A 19,673-nucleotide genomic window follows, 5' to 3' on the forward strand; every position below is an offset into this window, starting at 1 on the left:
TTTGTGGGATGGAGGTGTACATTCGTGGCTAAAGGTGTGTAGACACAGCTGGCCTGTGGCCACGTTTTTGAAGTCGGGGGTCAAAAGGTCAAAAGGAGCCGGCACCACGCCGCTTATTAGATAACAAAAAAAAAAAGTTAATGTGTGTTTCTCTCATAACTTTTTGTCATTATTAAAGAGAGGCCTGATTCTCAGATATGCATGTTGGATGGCTAGGGTGTAGGTCTGGGAAGAACTTCAGGCCAAAATCTTGCAAGCGAGCCGCTGGGTGAGTTGCAACGAGATGGAGCACTTGCTGAGTCATTTCCTGTAGTGCTGGAGCCACAGGTTGAAGCGTATGCGTCCTTTGAGACCCCCTTTGATATATAAGAGACGCTATACAGCTTACTTAAATGTTGTCGACTCAGTCACCTATTGCATCACTTCCTTTAGGGCTTCGGCCTCCTAATTGATCATTGTAGTAGGCTATAATTGAATGCCCTCTTTCATATACAGGTCCTTCTCAAAAAATTAGCATATTGTGATAAAGTTCATTATTTTCCATAATGTAATGATAAAAATTAAACTTTCATATATTTTAGATTCATTGCACACCAACTGAAATATTTCAGGTCTTTTATTGTTTTAATACTGATGATTTTGGCATACAGCTCATGAAAACCCAAAATTCCTATCTCAAAAAATTGGCATATTTCATCCGACCAATAAAAGAAAAGTGTTTTTAATACAAAAAAAGTCAACCTTCAAATAATTATGTTCAGTTATGCACTCAATACTTGGTCGGGAATCCTTTTGCAGAAATGACTGCTTCAATGCGGCGTGGCATGGAGGCAATCAGCCTGTGGCACTGCTGAGGTCTTATGGAGGCCCAGGATGCTTCGATAGCGGCCTTAAGCTCATCCAGAGTGTTGGGTCTTCTGTCTCTCAACTTTCTCTTCACAATATCCCACAGATTCTCTATGGGGTTCAGGTCAGGAGAGTTGGCAGGCCAATTGAGCACAGTAATACCATGGTCAGTAAACCATTTACCAGTGGTTTTGGCACTGTGAGCAGGTGCCAGGTCGTGCTGAAAAATGAAATCTTCATCTCCATAAAGCTTTTCAGCAGATGGAAGCATGAAGTGCTCCAAAATCTCCTGGTAGCTAGCTGCATTGACCCTGCCCTTGATAAAACACAGTGGACCAACACCAGCAGCTGACATGGCACCCCAGACCATCACTGACTGTGGGTACTTGACACTGGACTTCAGGCATTTCCTTCTCCCCAGTCTTCCTCCAGACTCTGGCACTTTGATTTCCGAATGACATGCAAAATTTGCTTTCATCCGAAAAAAGTACTTTGGACCACTGAGCAACAGTCCAGTGCTGCTTCTCTGTAGCCCAGGTCAGGCGCTTCTGCCGCTGTTTCTGGTTCAAAAGTGCCTTGACCTGGGGAATGCGGCACCTGTAGCCCATTTCCTGCACACGCCTGTGCACGGTGGCTCTGGATGTTTCTACTCCAGACTCAGTCCACTGCTTCCGCAGGTCCCCCAAGGTCTGGAATCGGCCCTTCTCCACAATCTTCCTCAGGGTCCGGTCACCTCTTCTCGTCGTGCAGCGTTTTCTGCCACACTTTTTCCTTCCCACAGACTTCCCACTGAGGTGCCTTGATTGGGCACTCTGGGAACAGCCTATTCGTTCAGAAATTTCTTTCTGTGTCTTACCCTCTTGCTTGAGGGTGTCAATGATGGCCTTCTGGACAGCAGTCAGGTCGGCAGTCTTACCCATGATTGCGGTTTTGAGTAATGAACCAGGCTGGGAGTTTTTAAAAGCCTCAGGAATCTTTTGCAGGTGTTTAGAGTTAATTCGTTGATTCAGATGATTAGGTTAATAGCTCGTTTAGAGAACCTTTTCATGATATGCTAATTTTTTGAGATAGGAATTTTGGGTTTTCATGAGCTGTATGCCAAAATCATCAGTATTAAAACAATAAAAGACCTGAAATATTTCAGTTGGTGTGCAATGAATCTAAAATATATAAAAGTTTAATTTTTATCATTACATTATGGAAAAGAATGAACTTTATCACAATATGCTAATTTTTTGAGAAGGACCTGTATATACCTCCACCACTGGGACGTGGCAACAATTCTCCAAATCCATATGGGGAGGGGGGGGATGCTTGTGGACAGTAGGGGTTTACCCTAGACATAAATAGGAAGTAAAATCAGGAGAAGGAATGACCTCTCACAAATATTTATTGAATAAATTGTTTCAAATAACCCTCCCTCGTTAAATCAATGAGCTTGGTGTTTTGCTTTCAAAAAAAAGTTATAGAAGAAGTCTAAACTGCAGAAAATAAACACATCCAAGCTGCCTTTTAAGGATACCTTGGAATAACTGTCTATTTTTCAACCATCGGACCCTAGTTTACGACAAAAACAACCCAATTGACGGCACCTCCTTTGCCGCATGGTTTTTAGAGTTATTAGAGGGGGCGGTCGATAGCAACCACCATAGCAACCATGACGGTCAAGTGACTGGATTCAGCCCCGTTGAAAAAAATAGAATACCTCCCTACACACTCAGTAGTAGATTAATGATATTTAAATTATTATTATGACCATGAAGTCTTTATTTGCATGGGTTTACATTTCGTTGTGTAGCATGGAAAAATCGGAGAAACACTCCCATTCAGAATGCATTGGTTTACACTTCGTTCTTTGGAGCACGGTTATTTTTATTGATTTATTTATTTTCCGTTTTTGAGGAGTTGAGGATTTTTCTGCAATAATCCAAAATCCAATGGAAAACCCGTTGGCTTTTTGTCAAGGGAACCGAGGGCGACGCTCACTTCCGGGTTTGCCAACATACGTCATCCCTCTCCACCACTCTATACTGTAAAAACACATGTTCAAGTTGAATGATAATGCATGAATTTATTCTTTATTCTGCCATAGTAACACGGTAAATAAATGGCAAAAATAGGCTGACAACGAATTCGTATTTACGATATTGTAGCGACCCTGGGACAATTAAATAGTTTTTGTGTTATGTGTTGCATTGTATTTCGTTGTCCGTTATGCCAGTTGTTCTGTGTGCATGTATTGTAATGTTCTTCTTGTCAATCAGTGTGAGGGCGAATCATTAGGTCAGCTGGGGGAGGGCCTTGGAAGAACACGAGGGTGGGGGCCTGCACATGAGTGAGACCGTGTTGGGGGTTGCCGGGGTAACCGGGGTTTGTTTTGGGTGGGATTTCTGCCGTTGGTTACGGGTTTCAGTGACCTGGTTTTGGTCCATTAAAAGTTCCTTCAATTACTAATGACTCGACATCGTTATGTCACCTGCGAGGTCATTACAATATGTTCAAGAAAACGTAATCACGGACAAAATACGTTTTTTAGACAAACGTAATTGAGAATGCCGAATAGTTCTCTGGGAACGTAATTTTGATGAGAAAGGGTTGCCCGCACATGTAGAGGGCCTCGTTCGCTCGTTTTGGATAAATTCCAATGGGTCGTAATCTGTGGCGGAACAAACCAACGTGGTCGTATTTTCCGAGAGGACAGGCTGATACTGGACATTGATTGGTTTGTAGGTGGGCGTGAGTCTGACGTCACCGTTCACCGGTATAGCCTTCATGAATGAATGAAGAAACGTGTGAACATAATTTCCTGCAGCTCAGTTCAGGCAGCCGCCCAGACAACGCACCCTTCCCGCTTTGACCACAGCTATAGCCCTAGATAAAGAAATCAACAAAGCAACCCCCGCTCCTACAGTTACCCCGTCAGCAGTTAATTTCTCCTCTTGTGACATGTTGATATAACGTTGGACTATTAACATTACAATCAAAAGTAGGCTACGCTTCCCCGAGAGGTAGACCTATGCCTATATGCTGACAATAATGTGTTATCGAAATTTTACGTAGCCTATTAAGGATACGTTTCAATTAAATGTAGCCTGTAATCCAAGAGGTAGCTTAAATAAATAACAACAAAAATGTTGAGAACGAACCTATTTGCAATATGTTCAATAAGACGTAATCAGGGACAAAATAACGTTAAATTAAACGTTTCCCGAAAGGGAAATATGCCTTAATGACAATAATGTGCTATACGTTGACATTTAACATAGGCTATTTGGAATGCGTTTCAACCAAACATAATCCTAGAGGTAAATGAATGGCAAAAAATAGGTTGACAACGAACGTATTTGCGATATGTTCAATAACACGTATCCACAGCCAAGATACGTTTTTCAGACAAAATAGGCCTACGTTAAATGAAACGTTCCCTGAAAGGGAGATATGCCTTAATGACAATAATGTGCTATACGTTGACATTTAACCTATCTGGGATACTAATCCTAGAGGTTAATAAATGGCAAAACAATAGGCTGACAACGAACGTATTTGCGATATGTTCAATAAAACGTATTCACGGCCAAGATACATTTTTCAGACAAAATACGTTAAATGAAACGTTCCCTGAAAGGAAGATATGCCTTAATGACAATAATGTGCTATACGTTGACATTTAACCTATCTGGGATACGTTTCAACCAAACATAATCCTAGAGGTTAATGAATGGCAAAAAATAGGCTGAGGACGAACGTATTTGCAATACGTTCAATAAAACGTAATCGCGGACAAAATACGTTTTATGACAAACGTAATTGAGAATGCCGAATAGTTCTATGGGAACGTAATTTTGACGAGACAGGGTTGGTGCTGTGGAGGTTGATGGACCTTCTTCCTCATTGTAACTTCTGGCATTGCTCTGTTAGAGAGAAAGAAGTTGCAAGTTGCATTGTGGAACAATTAACTGAAACCAAAGTTATTACTTCCCTCTCTGTGGCAGCTGATAAGGTGTCTTCATCATCCTCCTGTAATGAAACAGAATGTTTGTTATATTCTACCCATTATGACAAATCTGTGGAATATTAAGAGTACTTACAACAGCATGGAGGTGTGTTATGGCAGAAGGCTCCACGAGACAGATTACACCATCATCAGTAACTGGTAGAAGATAAAGATTAGACAGTTGATTACCCAAAAAATTGCCCCACCTAATTTAAAAAAAAAATATTACAATAGTGTGCAGGTCCCATCAAAAATATTCAAACTGAGTCACCTTAAAGTAGATTGATATCTGAAAGCAACAGAAGCCAATTACAAAGAACTGTAGCCTACTGCTACAAGGATTAATGTACATGCCATTCATTTCAATAACTTACCTCTTATGTAGGCCCCTGTGTCCTGGAGCGTGGGTGGGTCCAATGAGCTCCCCCCAGAGATGCCCTCAGCAATGGGTCGCCCACTGTTGTGACTGACGGCCATCTCTTCAGCCTCTGTGAGAGGTGATGGTGGTGGACCGCCACCTGTTTTGCATGCCTCTGCCTTTTTTCTGTTGGCTATAATGGAGGTCAAATTTGAAGATAACCAGAAAACACAAATTTGGAGACTTGTATGTATAAAAGGCATTTAGGTGTTGCTTTCATACAGACAATATTAAATACTGGCAGTGTTGTGACTTTTCTTTGTTTAGCAGATTTCCCTAATTACTTAAATATATCTATCACATGTTGAATGCAGCCACTAAATGCTGTTTAATGAGGGCAGGCTAAACAACATCACAATTGCTTGTACTTAAATTATACCGTACCTGTTTGAACTACATTTATATATCATTTTTAGTTGCTGCCAAGTCAGTTTGGGGCCTGTTGGGTTGCACCTGTGCGCACAAACACAAATATGGAATATTATTGTTGAATAAGGAACATTCAAGAGAAAACTTCTCAAATAAATCTCAAATAAATACTCACGCATTGACTCGGTCAGCTATTTTTTCCCACGCGATTTGCAACTCCGCTGGGGAGAAGTAGGAGGATCGAGGCTTGTTAGTAGGCCTACTTGTTGCCATGGTGAATCATGTTATCTATGTTCCATTGATGAGGGCTTTTTATATCCTCATGCACAAGCTTCACTCAGAGTTACCTTGACTCAGAGTTGATTGAACTAAGCGTTATCACCTGTTCTGAAACCGAAAATTCAGAGTTTTACAGCTCAGAGTTGGTCAACCTATAGTTAAGGTTTTAACTTAGAGTTTGTTGAACCTGCTTTCTGAAACGGGCCCCCGGTAGCCTATAGCCTACACACCCTCCCCTACTCAGTTATGTTCGCTTTGCATTGGTGGAAGTGAGTAGGGGAGAGGTTAAATAGAGCCTTCCGATTGGACGGTTTGACTTTAGAGTTACCGTCATGTTTTGTATTTATTTATATTTTAACATTATTGTTTTATAGGGACAAACAGTAACAAATTTCTCCTACAGGGGATTGATAAAGTTCTATTTGAACAGAAAGAAACCCTTGGTCATACTTTACACACTTTACCACAGCATTGGCCTACAATGCGACAGATATATTTTAAGCATTGGACTGAATGCCACATAAATATACATTTATGTTTTTGCACGTTTGCAACGTTTAAAATTGCAGGGAAAAGTATATGCCTCTACTGGTGTTGCTTAGGCCAATAGCCTTTTGAGGCAGTGTTGTTTCTGAATATAAGTGTTAAGGGCCAATATGCAAGGGACAACTATTGAAGAGTTTCCACTGTTGGGGAATAAATTGTCAAGCGTCTTCCACAATCCTGAACATCTGTGTCCCGTGGTCCTTCTATACCCATCACAACAATTAAACACAACGCAGAGTCCAAGGGTCAAATTTGTTTTGGGGAAGTAGAGTGAGTGGCACCAAATGCTTGACAAAGAGAGACACTGACACAGAGAGTAAATGATTAGGGTATTTACTGAGGGCAACAAATAAGTAATGAGGGGATTCATGGCAGGCGGGCAGTCTGACAGGCGAGGGTTCAGCAACAGGAGGACCGCCGGTCAGGCGAGGGTTCGACACATCCTTGGGCAGTGTGGAGGTCATGGTGTTGGACTCCCAGCCCAAAGGTTCAGGGTTCAAATTCCACTGCAAGATGCCTTACCACCCTTCTCATGTAATCTATACTGATAATAATTTACATCACTTTAGATAAAAGCATCGGCTAAATGAGTATGCTAATGTAAAAAATGTCCTTGGTATCTGTTTCATTCTTTGCTGATTGATCATGGCCTATAAGTTTAGTTGTTAGGGTTTGTGTTATCAGGGCAATCTGAGCAATAAGGGGGAAGTTAGAGACGGCAGAGAAGCAAACATAGCCCAAGTGTTTGCCTTATCTCATTGGTTGCCATGAAATGGCCATGACTCTATCTGCAGAGGTGTCAACCATTTAGGTTACAAATAACTTGATTGTTTCTGTTCGCTTTTAGGTCAAAAAGGCCTATTTTCCATGAGATTGTCTCTTTTATATTACATTTTGGAACATTAATTGGAGAAAGTATGTAGCTATGTAATAGATGAGTGTCTGTTTGTGTGGGTGTAATGTATGTATATGTCCATTTAAATTGGCGTTATGTTTATAGAACAGACTCAAGCTATCGTAATTAATAATAACTGATTGCTGGTATCAGTTTTTAAGCAACATTTTATGCTGGAAGCAACTATGGACAAGAACAACAGAGGTAAAAGTAAATAATATTAATAATTAATAAATTAAACTACATGTGAATGGCTTCATGGACATACATATGAACGTGATAACGGCCGAATAAACAGTAACATTTTCAAAACAGTTCAACGAAGTGGCCTTTCAGATGCAGAGAGAGAAGTGCCCCTGGCAGGTCAAAGGTCTATAAAGGACATCAACAGCGCCCGGGAGGGCAGGGGGGGAGTGAGGTGGAGTACGGGGCGGTCGAGGTGGCTCCTGCCCCAGGCGGACGCTGGAGACCAATGTGGACGAGTGTGTGTACGCTCAGCCCCGGAGGACGAGGCCCTGAATGCTGTGAACAGCCAGAAGGGTAGGGTGTAGACAGCGCTTGAGCCAGAGAGCCAGCAGCCCGTTGACCTGCCAGGGACACTTCTCTCTCTGCATCTGATAATGGCAATATGATTTTTTATGATTAATTAACTTTATCCTCTGTTGTCCATAGTGGTCGCTATTGGAAATAGCATTTTATATTATTCTGCATGTTTAACTTTTGTATTATTATACCTATTATGTATATTATACTATTCTGCATGTTTAACTATTCTATTATTATACCTCTTATGTATATTATACTATTCTGCATGCATAACTATGCTCTTTATTTTGCGATTTTTGTGATCGTCAGCAATACGCAAAGCAAATTATGATGAATAAAAGAGAAAATAAACACAAATATCTTATGCAAACATAAGTAAATAAATTATACCATAGTCTACCAATTTTTAGAACTAGTATTTAAGGATCAATCATGACTAATTGTAAAGAACCACGAAAGGACATTTGCGGCATGTTAATGCAATACTTTGGGGGAAATTCACTTGAACTAAGTCATTTCATTTAACATAATGTAGGATACCCACCTCCGTTCAGTATGACGCCCTCTTCACTTCTCCAGAAAGAAACGTATCCCGCGCAGAGTATGATGAGATCTTTATAGCTCCATGGCTGGCACGCAGTGGGTCCCAGTGTAATTTGAGAAATGCATCCCTGCCTGCGATTTTCATTGGGTTAGGAAATTATGGGCGGAACTATTTTGTCCCGCCCCCGGACGCTCTGGCATCTACGGATACAAATACTTCTGCTACACATTTACCACCTAGACGTGTTGCAAAACTACCTGCAAAAAAACCCACAGCTGAGACTTGTAGGAGCAGAGTCGAGCAGTTGTAGAATGGATTTGTGCTTGCTCATTAAAATGCTGAATTAACATAGCGTTCTTTATCATTTTATTTGTGAGGAAATGTTCACAGATGTGCAACTTCTGATGCATTAGTTCAAATTTGGGTTTACGAATGCACACCTTTTGGGCATGTTCTCAGATTATGAAACACGGGTGTGCGAATGTGTTTTGCACCAACTGCGCTGCAATAATTGTAGCAAAAGGATTTGTGCACCTGTAACACAGATTTGAATACTCGTAGTTGTGTTTACAATGGTATAAAAAATATTTACGACTACAAATGTAGGCCTACTGTTATACATTTGTGACTTCAGAGTACACATGCAAAATAAATATATACGACTTCAAATTTACTGTGACTTTAGTGTACGCATTAACATTCTGCAGTTACAGGTGCTAAAGACTTTTGCTACAATAATACCTTCATAGAAATCATATTCAGACGACGCGTGTGCGGAGAGAGGCGCGGTTCAGTGTGATACAAAACAACCACCTACCAGCCAGGACTACCAGGACGGCCGACAGCCAGAAGAAGAGGGGACCGGAGAACCTCCCAATAAAATCTGCGATATTTCCACGACAAGGTGAAAGAGATAAATTTAGCCGTCTAGCCCCATTGACCCCCATTAATCTGCACTCATGCGACCACTCCTAGTGGAATTCTTATGGAACTGCAACCAAATTCGATACAATGGGCTCAATAGAGTGCCAAGGCTCTCCGTAGACGGGCTCTGACAGTATGCATACATCTGATCACATTTCTCTCTCTCTCTCACTCACACACACATATGCAAATATTCGCTACATTTTTGAAAAATAAACCATTGTTTGTTATTAAATGGTATTTACAAAAAAATTATAGGAATTTAATATTTCTGATTCTGCCGTGCAATATATTAAGAAACATGATAAAACAATCTGCAAATCAATCCCTGAAATCTCTGGTTTACTGAGATGAAACCAAATACAGAATGACTTAAGTTAATAACAAACATCTTGTTGAACATTCAGATGCGATGTCTCTCTATACATAGTTTCAGCAGTGAGTCTAAGTAATTTAAGCGGCCGTTTGACCTAAAGGCTGCTTCATTGTGTCCCAACTGCCCTTCAAAACTGTGTGGTTATTCAATTAACACTAACACAGAGCAAGCAGTGGGGCCCTTTTCATTTATTGTTGACACAAACTGGTGAATATATAAGGCTATACAGGCTATAACAGTAGCATTAGCTCGCCGGAAGGAGGAAGATTGAGGAAACTAGCTAGCTGTACTTGATGCAGTTTGAACGAGACAGGACGACAAATCGATATAAAAACAGCAAGCTATACAAATATATTTAAAAAATCAGAAGCATCGCAAATACTTTGTAACGAAGGCCAATTGACGCTAGCCTCGTGAGACCATCCTGATCTCGCGAGCCCCATTGCATTTACTCACAGATCAGTCTGGTAACCTACGATGGAGAAAACTTGGAGCCGATGCTAAATGACCAGACAATCAGCGTCGGTGTTGAGGCGGGTTTATGTGTGACGCAACAAGAAGCAATTCAGTCTAAACAACATGGCGGCTTCCGTTGATCTGATTGGTTGATTTGGCCCGTCTATCACCAACATAGATGGTGATAAAGACAGATGGTTTCCAATCAGCTAACCAGTATTTTCACCCCTTCCCAAAAGTTCTCCAACGGAAGGTTACCAGATTGATATGCTGAGCAAATGCGAATCAATCCATCTGGCAAAGTCAGGTTAGATTGACTCCACCTGTGTGGAAAACAGGAAATCAGGGTCCACTTTCAGCTACGACCACACGTGTGTAACAGCAGACATCAATGTGCCTGATCTTTGGTGGCTAATTGACAGATGATTCCGTAATTGCAGCGACTTCATTGTTCATCATTCATTTCCCCAACTCCGAATCCCCAGCGACTGTGAAAGACACACAAACGCATGCAATTAGCACTAAAAGACACTGGACGTTAAAAACGTAATCAAGTTATTACTTCATTTCCATATTTGGATATTACAACCAGTTGTTGTTTACAATAGAAGATAAGCTATTTCAAGCTTGCTCCAGTCTAAATCTTTAACTTGAGATTTCTATACACTTGTTTAATGATTTAATGGTATATACCACCTTGTTCTTTCACAGTGGGTAACAAACATGTGCATGCTCTGTAAAACGTAAAAAAAAGATTTCTAACAATAAGTAAATTGCCATCTTTACTGTTTCCAAAGTCACAAAGATCCCGGAGACTCACCGGATTTTGAAGTCAGGAGTGGATCTGCGGCTGGAAGGGGAGAAATTACATTGTGAGTGACTGTGGCTATGGTTAATGACGGCTTACAAAGGGACGAATATGAATAGAATGTCCTCTTGGGTTTCTTTGGTCCCACCCGTGCATTTATGTATGTCTATTTGCATATTTTTTTGTTATTTTATTCTTGTTTATCTTGCACAAAGTAATAAATCTAAACTAAAACTAAACTAATGTTAAAGTACAAAATATGTGTCTTTCATTCATCTTTTTTTCTTTGGTTTCCAGGACGACTGACCTGCATTGGGTTGACCTTCTATTTCGCCATTAGAGGCTGAGGAGAAAGCACAGAAACAATTAATTATACCAAAACAAACATTTTATATATATATATATATATATATACAAACCTTACAGATTGCGAGTAGTAAACGTTAGGACTAAAAGTAAGAAAGAATGCAGTTGATTCTATTATGGACATTTATAAATCATGGAATCAGATAACTCAGGCTAAGCTGTTGGCCTAGCCCTAGCCTCTATTAGTATGCCTTGTTTAAAGGGGACTTATTATGCTTTTTTTGACTTTTATGACCTGTAAACGTTGTTATAATGATTGATAGTCATGTTTAACCATACACAAAAAACGATGTCGATTTTCGGGAAACTCTTCCTCTCATCTGGACACTTTCAGCATTCTCTGTCAACGCTCCGTTTTTGTCCTTCTCCGCCCCCTCGCCCCCCTCCTGCCAACCCAACTCCGTTGTGATTGTTTACCTTCCTTGAAGCGCGCGCGTGGGCAGATTTGACCAGGCATATGGGGGCGCGGCAGGAGTGCCTCTACGTAGATGATTTCCCGGAAATGTGAATCGCAAACGTTGTCCCGAGTGTTTAGCGCTCTGAACAGCCACCCCAGACTGTCAGCAGGGAATACGTTGAAATACATGTGCGTCATCATTTAACACTTTAGTATGGTTAAACATGACTATCAATCATTATTCATAAGGTTCACGTGACGTCACTGTAGCTTTGCGCCGCCATCTTGACGACCGATCCCGCCCACTGACCCACTGATTTCAGGTAACTCAGCACCAACAACAACACCTACGACCACAATCAAACAATGAGGATGCGCTCTTTTATTCTCTTTAGTGCAGGTAATGAAAGGTTCTGAAAGATGGCAAATCCATGTAGCTTACTAATGAATAAAATGCATACAAAAAACGTTGACATATGACCCACTATGTTCTGCTCCATATACCCAATGTTGACATCGTCCCAGCCAAAGAGTATTGGTATTAATACGTCATTCATTGTCCAAAATAATCCAGAATAATTCCAATCGGGTTTTGTTGTGGGTACAAAATGAATCTTGAAGAAAACTCGTCCCAAGCATCCCCGGCGAAATTATCGTCTATGATTTGATGACTGACTTCAACGATCAATGATAGTAACCCACCACAAACTGTTCACAAGTAGTCACAAATATATAGTACTTAACTTTGCCCTTATCAGATAAAGATTATTGGTGGCCAAGTGCCTCACTTTAGCGTCCTTCACCCATCCAGCCACAGCATATTGGTAGGCATCAGTGCTCTTGAACGCTTTCAAGATATCTCCACTGTATGGGGAGGGGTTGTGGACTAAATAAATATATATGTCATGAAGATTGATTTGAGGCAAGCATACAAAAAAAAACTAGGGATCACAAATAAGGATCGGAGCCTAAAATCGATAATATCTCTGTCTCTCGCTAACATTCAGATGACCGATGTGGGCGGCCATACTTGGCGAGATCGGTCGTGCAAATGGCGGCGTTCAGAAAACGTGACGCAGATGAACCGAATGAATAACAACGTTTATAGGTCATAAAAGTCGAAAAAGCATAATAGGTCCCCTTTAATGTTCTTATTTTTGTATTGACAGGCCATTTGAATCATGTGTGGGATCTGTGCCAGCTACCAATAGATCTACTCAACCTTCAGTTTATAATCCTCCTTCAAGCATTTCTTTTTCTATTAGCAACTACGGTGACTCACCTGCGACTCCATTGGCTTGTTGGCTGGTTCAACTTCAATAGCTGTTTTGACCGGAACAGCTGTTAGAGAGACTGGATCGGCAGGCCGGACTGGTTTCTTGTAAAAAGCTGAAGTGAAACCAATAACAAGTTGATGTCATAATTTTCCCGGGACGGTGATAAGAATGACCACCCTCTCAAAGGCATTACTTGAGCCGGACGGTGGTCTGAAAAGCTTGACTTTTGTGCAGGACTCGATGTTGTGGAGTCCAATTTGTTTTCATTACAAATATACATTGGGAAATAAAATTTCATGGACATGCTCTTGTACACATACAGCTGTCATAGAAAGTCCTGTGTGGCTCTGGAGGTCGCAAACTTCCATAAAGGATGAATCCAATTTCAGGAACCCAAAACAAAACACTACACTACTAAAGGGTTGAACAGAGGCCTTGGGACAAACTGAACATCGCTGACATTAACAATTTAAACTAATGGAATTGGGGGCGCTCTAGATCATATACATAGAGTGTAGATATACATTTGACCAAAAAACACTCACGAATCCACTTCTTAAGACGTATGGAAAATGGATGTTCTGGACCTGGGTCAGGAAGAAAGGCTAGGTCAACATTGAGGACAGTAAACACTAATTTAATAAAACATTGAGTGTTGTAATTCGTGAAACGCTTCGTGTTCAAATATTCTAAGCCTATACATTTTTAATAAAACTTTGTAAAACTAGAAAATGCATTTTCCTGCAGAAAATACAGTGAGGGCTGTAATGCAAAGTGAGGTTGAAAATATTTTTTAATAAAGCCACATAGTTCAGTTTAAGACGTAGAGAAATGTTGAACGGCTTAAATCAAGTCAAAAGATTTGAACAGAGTCTAAATGCAGGAAACAATGTAAAGATACACACCATTCTTCACAAAATGTTAAAGGTTGGGTATGGAATTCGCTGTTTTGGCCATTTTTGCAAAATTACTTGAAATCCTTATCATAAGCCACTTACAGCCACTGAGTTAGAAGTACTGACATGAAAATTAAACAAGTCAATCATCTGTGGAACGGGCAGGGCCACCGAGTTGCATTGGACAGTAAGTACGTCAATCAAACGGTCGTACTGCACTCCCCCTCCCCCGCGCCCCGCGTGCGACCCCTTCGTGCTTGGAATGGGTGGAGTCAGAGTCAGCGTTGAAGGAGAGGGGGCAGGACCATTTGAGTTGTGTATTTTCAAAATCTGCTGGCGTTTCGCAAATCCCCATACCCAACCTTTAAATAGTTGGAAATAAATAGTTAAACAAATAGTTTAAGTAATAATGTGTGACATAAGATCTAGAATAGCTGAGCTGTTAAAGTTAAAAATGCTTGAATCAAGTGTGTGTGTGTGTGTGTGTGTGTGTGTGTGTGTGTGTGTGTGTGTGTGTGTGTGTGTGTGCGTGTGCCTGTGTGCGTGCGTGCGTGCGTGCGTGCGTGTGTGTGTGTGATCGCTGGGTGATGTGTTTTGGGTTGACAATTCTATGAAGGAGGGGGTTATCCTCATGGTTACGACCCAAGGCAACTTTGTGAAACTTTAGTCGGATCTTAACTATCCACAAACACACTGTAGCGTTGTACTATAGGTGTCCGGGAAGCCTAACCCTCTCTCGGACACAAACATCAAAATCAATGGCTTCCCAGAGCCCTACACGTCCACACACACCTCGCCACCGGTGTCCCTCATAGTGACGAGTATATTAAGAGGGTTATGCCGCGTGCGTTCGGGGCAGAGAGGTTGACACTGGTCATGTAGAAAGAACACTGGTCATTTACAGAGCCATAACCACTGGAATAATTTAACCCTTATAAAAAATAAATCTTCCTTCAAAAATAATCTGCATTTCTATTGGCATGCATGGAATCCTTTGCATTTGTTTTATATTGATGTAAATGAATGTATATTAGTGCAATTGAAGTTTTTGCATGCAGTGTGTTGTGTATGTTCAGTCGGTCATGTATGGAGCCCAGGACGATTAGCTGATTGCCATGGCATCAGCTTATGGTGATCCTTTAAATAAAGAAATTAAATATTCATGTTTGAACCGTCCACTGGGCACATACCTGTTGGGTTGAGAACGGGATCGCTGGCTTCACCGGACCTCACGCGGGTCGTCAGCCTGCAGGAGAACTTCTCAGGGGTATCAGAACTCTTCATACCCTTCAGCTCTTCCCCCTTGGTCCACGGCCCTTCCTCCCATTTGCCTTCCTTCAATTCGTCTTTCTTCCATTCGTAGGTGACCGGTCCCAGACCCTTGGTGTCCGCGGTACACCTCAGAGCATGAGCGCCCTCAGGGTTCTTCGTTATCATTACACGGGGCTTCGGAGGGAGCTCTGGTCATGTAGAAAGAACACTGGTCATTCACAGAGACATAACCAACTGGAATAATTTACCCCTTATAAAAAATAAATCATCCTTCAAAAATAATATGCATTTCTATTGGCAATGAGGTATAACTCGGGGCTAGTTTGTCATCTGCGTCTTTTTCATGAGTGTTATAATGAGTGTTATAATTCTAATTCTTCTTACATATCATCTAGCTTATTGTATAATCAGTGTAAGCCGGCTTTCAATATGAATGCATTTATTTATTTGTAGTATTTGTTTAATCAATGTAACCTTTGCATTTGCTTCATATTGATGCAAATGAATGTATATTAGTGCAATTTAAGTATTTCGGATGGAGTGTGTGGAGTTTGTACACAGTAGGTCAGGTATGGACCCCAGGAAGATTAGCTGATTGCCATGGCATCAGCTAATGGTGTTCCTTCAAGTAAAGAAATTAAATAAAGAAAACACGAGGGCAGAGGAGGTCCCACCCCCCCTGACCCCTGGAGTATGATGACACATCTTCACCATGTCAGAATGATGATAAAACCTCCGTCCACTGGGAAGCTATGGGCTTAGTGAAGGACCCCAGACCCTCTCTGCGTGGGGTTTTAAGCTTTAAGAGTGTTAACCCCCCCCCGGCCAAACGCAACACGTCCAAAATGTAATAAGGCGTGATGAACTGGTGCTTCTGTGTTTGTATGTAGTCTTTTGTGCTGACCCTGTACATTTGTTAAGGTAGGTATTGAGACATGAACTTTTTGTGATGGCAAAACATTTGAAATAAACATTTTAAAAACTACTTTTAATATAATTGCAAAAGGCAAGCAGAAGATTTGGTTACATTTCATCCTTATATCCCATCACCTATAGGACAATAAAGGCCTATTCTATTGACTTTGTAACCTAAAAAAAATAAATGTTGGGGCTCACACCAACCGACACACAAATGTACGAGCACAACGCACACACACACACTTACTGATGACTTTAACCTCATGAGTCCTGACTGTTCCAAGATTTGTCTCCAAGAAGAACTGTCCGCTATCAGCCAAGGTCAAACGATTGATGACCAACCGCAGGGTTTGTCGATCCAACGTTGTGCGTCCACTGAATGACCCATAGTATGTATGGCCGCTCGGATCCCAATCCACCACCAAGTTGGAGCCATGTTTCCACCTGATGCTGTTGATTGGTTGTGGAACAGTGGAAACGTCTGGCTCCAAGGTGAGCGTTGTTCCCACTTCTAAATATTTAGGTTCTCCTTGAGCTGCAACAAAAAACAAAAAACTTGTTACGCGGAAAACTGGACAACATTTCGCAGTCTGACATGCTTAGTGGTCATTCATGACAAACGTGGATTTGTGTGACAGCAAAGGCCAGCAGATGCAAAGAGGATGACCCACGCTGTCCGTAGCGTGGTGGCGGCCCGTCCATAGAGGGCGCTGGGGCGCCGCCCTCCCGCCGACCTACCTGCCTGTTAATTATTTGTTATTTAATATAATAATAATCTATCTAATTTTGAACAATAATTTGTGTTAATTACATGCAAATAACAATTTACTTTAGAATGTGTACTTTAGAACTCTCCAGAATGATATTTGCATTCCGTTTCATGTTCAACGTTTATCGTTTGGGTGTAGTAGCCAATAGGCTGTCTTCCCGGAGATCCCGTTCATTCAGCCCAACCGTACTGGAATTTAAGCCAATGGTTAATGGCTACGCACCGGTTTTTATGCAAAAAATGCAAATATTTCGCCAATCAGTGTCGTCAAATTGTATGGTTTGGGGCGCAGTATGTAAGGGTTCTCTATTGGTAGTATGGGTTCCCTATGTATGTAGTATGGGTTCTCTATGGGTTCCAGGAGGGCTCGCCCCGACGCGCTTGCATCATACGCAAAGAGAGGGAGGGGGCATCTTTGATCAGGTCACGTACTACTTTCCAGATCGCGACTGTAAAGTGCAATTCCGTAGTGTCTCTGAAAGAAGTTCCTTTTAGTCTGCGATCTAATTCAGACAAATTGGCATTAAAACAATCAGGACCTCCAAGACCAAACAAGATTAAACTGGTTTCTACAAAGTGGAGGATGTCATACACCCATAGGTGCCGGAACCTATGAGGCCGCGGGGCCAATGGCCACCCCACTTTTCGCAAAAAAAATAAATGTATATTTTTTTTGCCTGTATTGTTACTATACAAATGAACAGAGCTTCGCCTCCCCACAACCTTATATTGATTGACCCTTGCTAAAACGTTCTCAACGATTCAGCCAATGGAAGTACTACAGCAGGTAGCAATCGCGTTGCCATGCCCCAAGGGTAAACAAATGATAAACAAGTTAAAGGTTGGGTATGGAATTCTCTTTTTTGGTCATTTTTGCAAAATTACTTGAAATCCTTATCATAACCCCCTTACAGTCAGAGTTAGAAGTACTGACATGAAAATGTACGAAAATATGTATGAAAATCCACTTTCACATCAACCTGAAGTCGACTGAACCGCGCGCTGCCTGCGGCCGGCTCTGCCCGCTGCCGGGCGATGGTGCCTCGCGGCAACCGGCGGCATGTCGCAGTTCATGTACTTCAGCGAGTCAAACCAAAGTTCCTTTCCCCCAATTCCTTCTCAACCATGGCTTAGATAACCCCCACGACAGTCTCGTTGTGGAAATACAAGACAAGTCAAAGAACCGACAAGAAACACTTGCGTTACAGTGTGTGTATTCACACACACACATGTGGCGCTCGCACGGTCGAGTCTCATTGGCGGGCCAACGTCCCTGGGCGGGCCAGGCAGAGTAAGGGGAGGAGCTGAGATTCCTCATGACGTCATGAGCACAGATTTCCAAATCAGCGCGCTTGAGCCTCCGTTTTTTCAAAGGCGAGCAGAACAGCTAGTGCTCGTTTTACACCAAACGCAAGTTTTAGCCACTGGGGGACCATAGGCAGGCTAGGGGAACTCATATTTATGTTAGAAAACCTCATAAATTTAGATTTTCATGTCATGGGACATTTAACTAACGATCGCTGTTGGCTTCCATTTCATGCAAGCACTTTTTAAGTAGGCCTACTTTTTATTTTTTTCTACATCAGAATTGCATGCTATAATAAACTATTGTTTTTACCTACCATTACGAGTCTCGTTTGGTCTAGTAGGGAATTCGCACAATGGCGCTGCTGCTGCTTGCTTATGGCTAGTTCAGACTACAAGATTTCAGCCCGATTTTCCCCCGATTCGTTCGTCGCAGACAAATTAGAAGTAAATAAATAAATAAATAAATAAGTAGGTTAACATATTGACTAGACAAACAGCTGACAAACTGACAAATTATATTTTCCTATAATCTCCCTGCATCTGAAATCTCCGCCCAGCGCTCGTCCGCTGGTTTTCCATAAGCATTCCGCTGTGCGATCATCCCTGCTGCATATGCCCTCACACATTGGTGAAATCATATGCTGGATGCTTTACTCTTTCTATGTGGCTTTTAGTTAATGATCGGGTTATAATAAGACCACGGGATGCATTTGTGAATCCAGCCAAGTCAGGAGAGTCTCAAAAAAAGAAAAGTTCACAAATGAAAAGCGTCCTGTTAAGTCAAGTTTAACAGTTTGTATATAAATGTAACAAAATCCAAATACATTACAAATAATAAAAAAAAAAGTATCAATATATTTATGGATTTATATTACATTTATTTAAAACAAGACACATTTGTGTGTGGATCAGAAATGTGTTTGTGAAACATATTTTTGTTTATGGATTTATTTTACATTTATACATACCGATATCCATTTGTGTGTGCATTGAAATGTATTTGTGAGAAGAGAGTAATTTATATATAAATCACGAAATACATTTGTGAATCCTTCTCTGTGCATCCATTATTAATGAGACTGTTCTGACCCCATAGAAATACGCGTGAACCAGGCTGGACGCACCCAGAGGTCGTGATACAAACAACCACCCCAACGCTCACGCTAACAGCTGCACTTCCGTCAAGTCGCAAAGAAATTGGCAGATTCAGAGTTTGCGGTTCAATAGATCATCACTGAAACATCGTTGCGACACAAATGACACCTCTAGCTAAATGTAGTAACCTAGAGAACCAGCTACAACCTTGTTTCATCCAAACGAGCCGTCTTTAGAGAACGGTGAATTGCATTGGCTTCTATGAGCTGTCGGCTTTCAGCCGCGAGCTTAGGGACCGTCTAGAAAGTGCAAAACTGACAACGACCACAATGGTCAAATTTCAATAGCGTCGCCATTATTGACTCTAGAACCCC

The 19,673-nt window shown here is 41.4% G+C and overlaps 1 protein-coding gene and 1 long non-coding RNA gene across 2 annotated transcripts in view; both read right to left on the reverse strand.

Annotated features, from left to right (window-relative positions):
- The window catches only part of LOC132455183 (uncharacterized), an 82,804-nt gene that overhangs the window by 32,997 nt on the left and 30,134 nt on the right, over positions 1 to 19,673 (reverse strand). The window contains exon 5 of the mRNA XM_060048975.1: positions 15,128 to 15,397. Within this exon, the coding sequence (XP_059904958.1) occupies positions 15,128 to 15,397 (270 nt within the window). The remainder of the gene's footprint in view (positions 1 to 15,127; positions 15,398 to 19,673) is intronic.
- On the reverse strand, positions 4,712 to 5,908 carry LOC132455318 (uncharacterized). The gene is made up of 5 exons (XR_009525182.1): positions 5,803 to 5,908; positions 5,643 to 5,711; positions 5,215 to 5,391; positions 4,935 to 4,996; positions 4,712 to 4,863 (listed from the first exon to the last, which is right to left on the reverse strand). It is a non-coding gene; the product is annotated as an uncharacterized LOC132455318 (long non-coding RNA).

The sequence above is a fragment of the Gadus macrocephalus genome, chromosome 4 (genome assembly GCF_031168955.1).
Source record: "Gadus macrocephalus chromosome 4, ASM3116895v1".
NCBI classification, from domain to species: Eukaryota; Metazoa; Chordata; class Actinopteri; order Gadiformes; family Gadidae; genus Gadus; species Gadus macrocephalus.